Source organism: Bombus impatiens, unplaced genomic scaffold (genome assembly GCF_000188095.3).
Source record: "Bombus impatiens unplaced genomic scaffold, BIMP_2.2 scf_0582, whole genome shotgun sequence".
Taxonomy (NCBI): domain Eukaryota; kingdom Metazoa; phylum Arthropoda; class Insecta; order Hymenoptera; family Apidae; genus Bombus; species Bombus impatiens.
In genome coordinates this window covers 314449-324730 of record NT_177001.1, presented here as the reverse complement: position 1 = coordinate 324730, position 10282 = coordinate 314449, and the positions used below count along the sequence as shown (strand labels likewise).

The 10282-nt window shown below is 32.9% G+C and overlaps 3 protein-coding genes and 1 long non-coding RNA gene across 5 annotated transcripts in view; 2 read left to right on the top strand and 2 right to left on the bottom strand.

Annotated features, from left to right (window-relative positions):
- Positions 1 to 147: 147 nt before the first annotated feature.
- Positions 148 to 1803, top strand: LOC100746940. The gene is made up of 3 exons (XM_012388903.3): positions 148 to 310; positions 832 to 1047; positions 1126 to 1803. Exons 2-3 carry the CDS (start codon positions 858 to 860, stop codon positions 1320 to 1322), a joined length of 387 nt encoding a protein of 128 aa, XP_012244326.1. The 5' UTR covers positions 148 to 310; positions 832 to 857; the 3' UTR covers positions 1323 to 1803.
- LOC112213306 lies at positions 1401 to 1867 on the top strand. The gene has a single exon (XM_024369534.2). The coding sequence runs from the start codon at positions 1533 to 1535 to the stop codon at positions 1710 to 1712; it is 180 nt and encodes a 59-aa protein (XP_024225302.1). The 5' UTR covers positions 1401 to 1532; the 3' UTR covers positions 1713 to 1867.
- A 1399-nt stretch (positions 1868 to 3266) lies between these two features.
- Positions 3267 to 10282, bottom strand: part of LOC100749487 — a 45197-nt gene continuing 38181 nt past the window's right edge. For both annotated transcript variants that reach the window (XM_033322307.1, XM_024369533.2), the window contains 3 exons: positions 8348 to 8497; positions 6499 to 6654; positions 3267 to 5342 (listed from right to left, as the gene is read on the bottom strand). In XM_033322307.1, the coding sequence (XP_033178198.1) occupies positions 5308 to 5342; positions 6499 to 6654; positions 8348 to 8497 (341 nt within the window). In that variant the 3' untranslated portion in view covers positions 3267 to 5307. The remainder of the gene's footprint in view (positions 5343 to 6498; positions 6655 to 8347; positions 8498 to 10282) is intronic.
- Positions 8998 to 10282, bottom strand: part of LOC112213307 — a 4091-nt gene continuing 2806 nt past the window's right edge. Inside the window, exon 2 of the long non-coding RNA XR_002947197.2 lies at positions 8998 to 10037. This is a non-coding gene — a long non-coding RNA (uncharacterized LOC112213307). The remainder of the gene's footprint in view (positions 10038 to 10282) is intronic.

Sequence of the window (10282 nt, the reverse complement as noted above, 5' to 3'; positions counted from 1 at the left end):
ATACACAGACTGACTTTAGCTAGCTAAAACTAAATTTACAAAGCAAGTTCTTGCGATAGCGTAACACGACTATTTTATTCTATCGCTACATGTGAACACTGCATAAAGCACTCATTTCCCCCACCATATACAACGCCCCGCCCAAATACAACTTAGTGTAACAGATTCTAATGCATTGAGTGATGTGAGTAATTGTGATAGTTACGTCGTTGCATTAATGTTAGTAAAACTACTTTATATATATTATTAATTAATAAAAGATTTAATTAATGATCGGCAGAAGAACGAAGAACGAAAGAACTATTTGAAGGTGCGTATTATGTAATATTGATGTTATTCTCATTTATTCATATTGAGGTTCCCTAATTTCTTTTTTTACGAACTGACTACATATCTTTTTGAGGATAAATCAGTATTACTATAATTTTTGGCATAGTTATTATTTCAAATACAATGTAATCAATAATGGTAATAGTAAACAATATACACACACTTTAAAGTATCTCTAATTTCGTAATGTTGACCTTACGCCACGCCTTCATTACTTTAAGTGAATGACGCGAGATTGTATCTCTAAAAAAAATGGAGTTTTTGTATTATAAAAATGCAAGACATTATTCAGTTTTTGAAATATACATTTTTTAAATCTCTTGGAAGACATGTATTTATTTTGTTAATTGACTATTTATTATATACTTTTTAAATGTTGAGTGATGTTATTATATGATTAAGAATATTTGTTTATTCTTTCCAATCAACTTTTTAATTATTGCTTTAAAAATTTTGGTGTAAGTTTAAGCATTGAAGGGAAAATCATCTTTGTTTTTTCAGAAGAATCTCAGTCTAAAATTTATAAAATGTCCATTTTAGACGAGCGAGAGGATTATCTGAAGAATCCATACTTTGTGAAGCACGAATATGGTGATTTTACTCCATTTTATGTCACTGTCACTATCTGTTCCTTCATATTTGCATTCCTATGCATTTTGAACATTGGATTTTGTTGGTGCTCCCGTCATAGGAATTATTGGCAAAGTCCCCATACAGGTAACTTTTATAAGATATTTTATTCATCTTTCATTTACAAATGATCTTATAATCTTCTCCTTCTTTTTACGTAATTAGGAAATAGGTGGATTCAACCATTGTGGACTGTATTACCTCATAAAACACCACCTTTGGACTTAAGCGAGCTAGAACCAGGACGTCTTGTGACACAAGATAAACAAGAAGTTTTACAATATCACAATCCAAAACCATATGGAACCGTACCACAAACACAAGAATATATGGAGATGCAAAAACGTGAGAGTGAAATTTAATTAGACATTAGTCTTGATATTATGTGTATACAAAAGTTTACAAGCTCTCAAGAATATTAGTATCAAATTAAGAACATCACAATTATTTTACAATCATATAAACTGATCTACTGTAATAGCCAAAGTTGGAAAGTAGCAAGTGTACAAAGGTAAAACACAAGGTACACAAGGTAAAACTATACCTTAAAAAAAATCATTTAAGTATAAAATATGGGACTGCATATTTTTTGGCCAGCATCCACGTGTTTAACCCTTTTGGTTGTCTGTGTAATAATAATTTTATTAAGATACGGTTCGCGTATTTGTAAGCTACGGCATGCACCGTTGCCGTCTGATCGAGAATGGGAAGAAAAGGCGTATTCTCGAAAACTTTCAGTTTCTATGGCGTAAAATTAGATAGATATCACCATATGTTTTCACATCATGTTACGGATCTGTTTCGTATTAGAAAAGAATTTAGATTAAATTAGAATCTATTTTATCATATAAGTATGTGTTTACTATATATTTCACAGTAACACTTCAGATCTGAAAATTCTTCACAAGCATACCTTAAAAAAATTGCTTTGACAGCACATGCAGACAACATCAGTTTTCTACCTTAAGATAATGTATTTATGTGCCTTATAAATGTAATTCCATGTGTCTTTTATACGTCACCTTTTTATACATAGAGTAAGGAATTTTAACGAATCTCCGTCCATTCAAATTCTTTCTCTTTAATGACGATTTGTGTCATGAAAATTCGTAAAATATTTTCTTCTTCGCTAAGATAACTTCTAAACGTATAAACATTCATTTAAAGAATGATACGTATAACAAAGTAAGCAATAATTTTTAAATTCTGTGTTAAATTTAAATATATTTCATGACACAACATGAAAGAAAAGAAACAAAGTATTAGCGAAAGAAGATTATATAATTATATTGAAGAAATTAAGATCTGTATCCGTCCAATTTTTTAACGTTTTTATGCAATGGCAATTGTATCATTATCTTTGAAAATTTGTATTTTTTATATGATTTTCATATAAATAAAAAATGCTTGTCTTTACATAAAACATGCATGCATTGTATGTGTTTCACTTATTAAAAATTCAAATCAATTTGCTTTGACTGAAAATCAAGAGATTCATCAACAGTTTTGTATATAATATTTAGTTTTTATTGACAACATTGGATTTTTATTACATGTGTAACGGTTACACAATTATTTAATAAGTAAGTAGATACATTATACAATTTTTGCGTTCAGTTATAACGTCAGCTTGTAAATAAATTACTGACGACAATTTCCCACGAGCTACGAGATATTTGATTTAAGAAATATGAATTTGATTCGATTGCCTAGGGCCTAGGCAACTAAAACCTGAACTTCCTATTGAAGACATCTTTCTTTCGAACATGCCCTCCTTAATCGACTAATATTTCCCGCTTTCTTTTGATCTGATTTAAACTCGTCCGCGACTACTATATAGAAAGATACCGAGAACAGAATTTCTCCTCCGGTTTTATTAATTGGTTTCAAATTCGCTAAACATGTTCAATCTATTAACGTGAATACTATGAATGATTTAAAAAACTTCGAATGGCATAATCAAACAATTCAATAACACAAAATTGGAAAGACTTTTGATTATGTTGCAAGTACAATGATGGATCGAAATTTGAAAAAGCAATTAACGCTTCCTCTCGCCATGATACTTCACTCGCGTTTTAAGAGCAATTTTAATCTCTAATCGTTAGCGTACGTTCTATCGTTATTATGCTATGTTACAATGCGTTTAAAACACGAAGAACTTCCATCGAGTTCCACACAAATAGAGGTCAAGCATGTTATTATTTAATTACGTTTTAGTAGACGTTTAATGGTAGTTAATTAGAAGAAACCATAGAACGTAATGCTATCTTACTCTATCGATAGATTCGTTTTTTTATCTTTTCTTTTTTTTATGCATAATGATGATATGATGTACATATGTAGTCTAATCTACGATCATTGATACCGATCAATACGATCGATCCGTATAGTGCGCGTGTTCGCTGAGTTGTTCTTTTTACTTTTCTTTTTATACAGATACGCCGTATATATCCAGCATCATTACCTGAATCAGCTGACTTGACTTTGCCGAATTTTTCTCTTGTTTTGTATACATCTAGACTTAAAAACAAATACAATCTTGTACTGGGGAGGGGGAAAGGTTTGATTTCTATAGTTTCAATGGAACACCTCGTAGAGACGAGTTCTAATTAATTTAATTAGCCCCCGGATCTACGAGATGCTTGAGACTTTGCATTATGTTAATTTGATTTTCATGCTCATTTGGCTTTCGTTATTATTAAGTTTTTCCATTCAGAGATAATACGAGACACATATAACGACTGTATATATCGACGTTTCATTTTATGCAAGGTTTACGTCTTGTCGAGAAGAATCATTAGTACATATCGGAGAATGGTAATAATTATTAAATCGTGCTTATTACGTAAGTCGCTGATTCCCAAACTTAAGGACGCGGCAGTTTTTAAATAACACTTTCCAAATTATTTCATTTCAACGATTACGAGAAATATTTATTTAGTTTTAATTATAACTCCTTCCCTTACAAAAGAGTAGTTTCTTTTCTTTTATCATTATTATAATTAAATTTATGAATTGCGTTGGAACCTCGATTATGTCCTAATAAAAATAAAAACGTCCGAGAAGTTTGGAAACCTTTGGATGTATAAGACATAGTTAACATCGAACACTGTATATTATCTATGCGACAGTTGAGAAGATATAATCTTTGTCCACAAACATTGTACCTGGTTTTAAGTATAAATATTGTCAATGAAAAAATAAACCGAACAGAGAGTCAGCTTAAAACACATTACGCGTAAGAATGTGTGCGGAAAAGACTTCTAGCGGATTCAATGGATTGAATATTTGCGTCAATAGCGAGATCGTTTATTCTTTAGAGGAAGACAAAGTTAATGGGCATTTTAAAAACATAGAGTTTATTATTTTGTTCCTTCAATCCTTCGTTCCTTTAATCTTTCGACGCATACTAAAAAAAAAGATAAACTACTTCTAACTGGGGATTTCTAACACGCTATGATCGATAATCATATAACGCTGAAAAATCGAATGGGTTCGTAACGAGATGTATATTCTAGCAAGAATATATTTCGCGAAGAATCTCAACGGCAGTAGTTTCGTGTTGATTCTTGAAACTAGAGGTTTACCATAGCGTATTGCTATACAATTACTATATCTTGGAACGTTTTATCATCGGTATAGTAGCATAGTCTAGTAATCGTAATAAAAAATACAAAAAAGAAAGATGGTTTTCTTAAAAGAAGTAACAATCAACTATTTTATCACTTATATTTACGGCTAATCATTGAATTACTTATTATATTTAAAGACTCGACAACCAAAAAATGGAAACCAAGTAAAAGAATGAAAAAAGAATATTATTATAATAAGGAACAATAAGGAATGTTAATGACTTTATTATGCTACTGTATCGAGGACAAGATCCGTAATATTCACATGTAAATTGGTACACAGCAATTACAGAGTCGGCAGAACTGTTAAGAACAATATTGAATGCAACTATGCTGTTTACTGCATATTCGCATAGTGATTAATAACATTTGGCCACATATAATGGAAGTAATTCTGAAAACAGCCGACATATACGATCGATAATTATTATCGACGATCGAGCTTGTACCGACAGCAACGTTCGAAGACGTTCGAAAGTCAGATTTACAGATCGTATTTGAGAAATTTCTTTTTTTCAATTACAATCACTGCCAGTACTATAAAATACAGAACGTTTCCGTTTCTTCGTCCATTTCATTTCATACGCTCACGCTAAATAGTATCTGTTTGAAAATTAGAGTTTCACATGGAAAAGACAAGATTGTGTTTTCGTTGCCTGTTGTCGAAACAGATCGCCGCGCACCATTTTGTATGATCGACGATTTTTTCTGTTTACTGCTTACCCGACTTCTTGCTTGCTCGTTCTCCTAAAAAAATTACAATTTCATTAAAATTATAAATCGTAATTTTCAAATATTTATAGATATTAGGGGCTGAAAATGGAAAATTACGAAGATAATATTTGACCATTGTTTTCTAGAATCTATTCTTTTTGCCAATATTACGTATTTGTAAACTTAATAAATATCTTTTCGTAAGCTTTCAAATAGCTTCTTGCTGAAAAAATTGTTTGAGTTATGATATTTTTGAAATACGTACATGTGTGATTTATTCGTTATTATCGATTGCCGATAATAAATTTGTAACTTACAAAACTGAATGAGTTCAGTAATTACGGGTCACGATTTAGAACAACGAGATATTGATTAACTGTGTTAATCACGTTAATGTACTTATCTGATACATTATTCGTACGAATGTTTTATGATCCAGTAAAAAGAATACATTCATAAAAGAAAATTCATTGAGAAAAAGGATCAGTACGATGAACAAAATGTTCTTCTTGGACGTATGTCCTCCCTATTCAAACATTTGGACGGAACATTTATTGCTGCTATTGTCTGATCGTGACCGCATGAAAAAGCTTCAATAAGCTATCTTTAACTCTATCAATGCCATCGTCAAGCATGCTCGACGAAGCGAGGTATCGTGAATCGTGACACCAGTGTCGATCTTTAAAGTACAACTACGCACCATTGCAGAACTCTGAACTTCAGACAATAGGGTTGTTGCGTCTTTTAATAAAATTTCAAGGAACATCTTTTTCGCTCCGTTGCATTATATCAATGACAAATTATCTTTTCTTGGCGCCATTGTTGGTTGTGTTCGAAAGTATAGTACGTCTGGTGTATACTCAAATTATTTCGAACGATATTTTGCAGTTATTTTAACGTTACAGATATAATCGATATCCATCAAACAACGGAGATAAGAAATGGGGTGAAATATCTATTACGATTACTAAAATCAATGTAGATTTCAATAGATTTGTGGAAATATGTCTTCAGAATAGGAATTTAGTTATTTTAGAATTGTACATTACTAATTTTTTAAAAAATTACCTATTTTTTCCATTGTTTCTTTATGGACAGTTATCATATTAAATGATTATAGTTGATACATTTTTCAGGATCATATTTAATTAGAATACTTATATTTGAGGAAGAATGGCAAGAAAAATACCTTTAGGAGATTTTTTAGTGTTGGTCTCCGGTTTACACCTTTTGGTTAGCCGGCGCGTCTTTTCGCAGGAGGCGTCACTGTTTGCCTTCAAATTGTCCACTCTCGTCATCAGCTGATTCACGCATCCGCTCCACGTGCCCTTTTCGTACCGGCAAGCTATATTCCCCGCCGCACAGAGATAATCACAACGCCATAAACTCCATTATTCACTCACGATACAAGTTAAGGCGACAACGGTGCACATCTCATGTTACAACACGACACACGACCATAGATTCTCTTTTTTATTTTTTACCAATATCTTATTTGGTTTTATGAAAAATTACTTCTATCGAAATACTACTAAATTCGCTATTCGTTTTTGTTTTAGAAATTTCTAAGAGATGGTGACACTTTATTCATTGTACACGTTGAAAACATCGATCTGGGAATCTGACATTCGTGGCAATTTATTTTAATTTGGTTTCCCAAAGTGGCGTCCTTTAAAGCAAATGGTCGTCGCACGAAATCGAAATATCTGTGCGGCCATTGCGATAGATTAGATTCTAAATGTCACATTTAACTCGATCGAAAAGACGCGGGGAAACGGAGCGGCGTCCATTAAATTAAAAAGTTCCACGTCGGTGTGTGTACGTTGAACGTGACCAGTCTACGTTTGATAGCGCTGCTTTAACGAGCTTTTAACCACAATGTACTTTTCTTTCGATTCTTTTCATTTCATTCATTCTGATATACAATTGATCGCAAAAATATTCGAGTTGTATGTGAAGTAGGAACCTTCTACATATATGTATATACGTTTTAAATATATTATATCATACGAAATATTTATATTATACTTTTTATTTTTATACTATAGGAAATATTAACGAACCTAAATATATATTCATTAGAACCATTTTTAACATTAATTTTTTTACTAAATATATGTTCACAATAAATATCTCGTAATTTGCATATAAATTTCCAGACCGGTTTCAAATTTAACTAACACAATTATGACAGTGATTACGCACAGAAACATGACCATTTTAGCATGCCTTTATCACAGGGATTGTGCACCGTTGCCCGAAATTATCGATAAACTAGAAGCGTCCTTCTTCGTTCCGTTCAATTAATTAAGACGTTCCTGGGATTCTCGTTAATTAGTCAGGTCCATTAACTCTCGTTCTATCTAAAGAACTATTCAACCTCGTTCGTGTCTCCAAATTAAAGTGTGTATTAATTAGCGAAAGACACGTCGTGCATTGTTTATAATCAACGAAATACAAGCATGTCACGGTTAAATACCCTTATCAGATTTATCAAATAGCCTTTTTCTCGAATTTTATGAATTATATATGAGAGAATTCGGAATGGAATGGTGCATGTTAATGTTCCTTGATGAGAAAGTAACAAAGGACTGATTCCGATTATAGAGTTTTCTCTCCTTTATTAGTCATTCCATTTGCTTGAATTCCTCTTGTCCTTTGATAAAAAAATTTGTGAAAATCCTTTTGATAAATAAAATTAGTACTATCAAATATGATACTGTTCAGTGTTGTTACTTTGTCAAACATCACATTTTATTATAATTTTGTGATTTTTCAGAACATCTTAATTAATGAACAATATTTTTCCAATTTTTGTTACTAATCAATAAATACTAATATGCAATTTACTAATATGTAAATATTTATGTATTTATGGGAAATTTAAAAGTACAAAAATACATAGAATGCATATAGTATTAAAGAAATCCGCAGTCTACTAATCATATAAACTTCAAAAAAATTAAATCAAGAATGAACTAAAGAACGAGGGTTGCCAAAAGTGGAAATGAATAATGAATAAAATAAAAGTGGCTTACCTTTTTTACACTTTTTTTGGATGATCTTGATCTGGTCGCAGGACTTGTCTCCCTTTTTAAGGTTCAGTGTGCGGGACCGTGTGTTGGTTTTCGAGTCGCATTCCGACCATTGACCCTTCACGTATCTGCACGACGGAGGGCTACCGGATGCTGCGTCAACAGATGCAAAACGTCAATAGAGATAATTGGAGGCACGACCGATCAAGTGGACAGAGAAATTTCCGAATAAACAGGGCGGCACTTAATTACCACATAAGAGTTTAGCTCTTTCCTCAATCACCATTCAATATATTGCCCTAGGCAGATTAACTCTTTCGCAATTGTAACTGTTTCTCCATGGAATGGAAATCGTTTCAATTTCTATTTTCAAGGAAATGCTTCAGGCTTCAAGATGTGTAAACATCATTTCATTTTTTTTCTCTATAATTTATAACATTTCAAAATCTAGTAAAAAGATTTTGAAATACTAATCTGTATCTTAAAAATTGAACCGAAGTTTGAAATAGTCATATTAACTGTTAATACAATAACTTTTATACAATCACCGTAAGCTTCAAATATAAAATATAAAATGAACTATAATCCAAAAAGAAAATAAAAAGGAAACTTTACTATAACCAAAAATAGAAGAAACAATATTTAAAATATTGTCTTCTCATTATTAAACAAAAATAGACGCTACTATAAAACTACAACCTTCGTACTATTTTTTCTAACGTCGAATCTCTGATACAACTTCCTGCACCCCTAGAACAAGCAAGAACTCGGTAGAGTAAAATTACCGAGTTGGAGACGAGGATGGAAAACGTGCGAGTAGAAACTTGCAGCAACTAAAAGCCATAGCGCGCGCTTCGTAGCTCGACCTGTAATTCAATGTGATCCTCGAAGTTGGAATTTCAGCGTTGCCCTTCTTTCGGCGACTTGTTCCGCTCTGAAAAGGAACTCGAAGAAAAGCCCTTGCTTCCCTCTCTCACGCCCGCGCCTGTGACCTTTCGGAAGCACGATCCTGGACCGAATAAATTTCTAAGACCAAATGATCTTAGTTGACAATGAAGCGGTGCGCGCCACTGGATGATATTTCAATTGTATTCCCAGTCCTGGCCGCGGGAGAGGAAGCCCGAAAGATGAGAGAAAGAGCCGCATAGAGACAAAAGAGGCTTTTCATTCCGCAAGCCAGGGTTCGCGATACCACCGCTCAATCCGCACCGAGGACCGTCTTTTCTTGATATGCTATACGCTCGATCGACCTCGCCAATGTGTCGCGTTATCTTCAGTTTCTTTCCTGCTTTGTTTACTACTGTCAGTTGAGGATTGATTGTCTTTTTTTTGTTGGTTCGTAGAGATGTCGAGGATAAAAACTCGCGGAGGAAGTTTACAGGTCACCTGAACGATAAGGGTTTGGAGGTTATGTTGGTGGAAGAATGTATTTACTTGAAAAATTAAGAGCATAGAGTATAATACAGATATTTAGTAGCTGAGATTATGGCATGGAATCTAAAATGGTAAGAGTACTCGAATATATATCATATACTAACAATTTTTGAGTATGTATGTGAATACTAGAGCAAGTGTAATAAGTATATGGATTCTTAAATATTGAAGATCCGAAACCATCTGAAATATTATATTTCAAGTAGATATCAAAGTATTTGAAACGGCTAAAATATTCAACGTTCCTGAATATCTTAACCTAAACCCATATATATGTCGGAGATGAAAGAACACCGGAGCCTTTGGAATTTTGGATAATCCCGCAACATTGTAACCTAGAGTCTACTATAGCTGTAATTGAACAATTGTAATTATTCAATCCGATTGTAATTGTTCGAGAGTTATGATAGTGAGCTTGGGCTCGAGGCGTCAGTCAGTCGCCGAACGTAGCCGCGGTCACGAGATGAACGCTTTGTCTAACAAAGGCATGGAATAATTCTATAG

What these genes read in the sequence shown, in the direction of transcription:
- LOC100746940 (XM_012388903.3), top strand. Translation starts at nt 858, where the DNA reads ATGTCCATTTTAGACGAGCGAGAGGATTATCTGAAGAATCCATACTTT. An exon ending in TTGGCAAAGTCCCCATACAG is followed by an intron (nt 1,048 to 1,125) that starts GTAACTTTTATA and finishes TTACGTAATTAG; the next exon opens with GAAATAGGTGGATTCAACCA.
- LOC112213306 (XM_024369534.2), top strand. Translation starts at nt 1,533, where the DNA reads ATGGGACTGCATATTTTTTGGCCAGCATCCACGTGTTTAACCCTTTTG.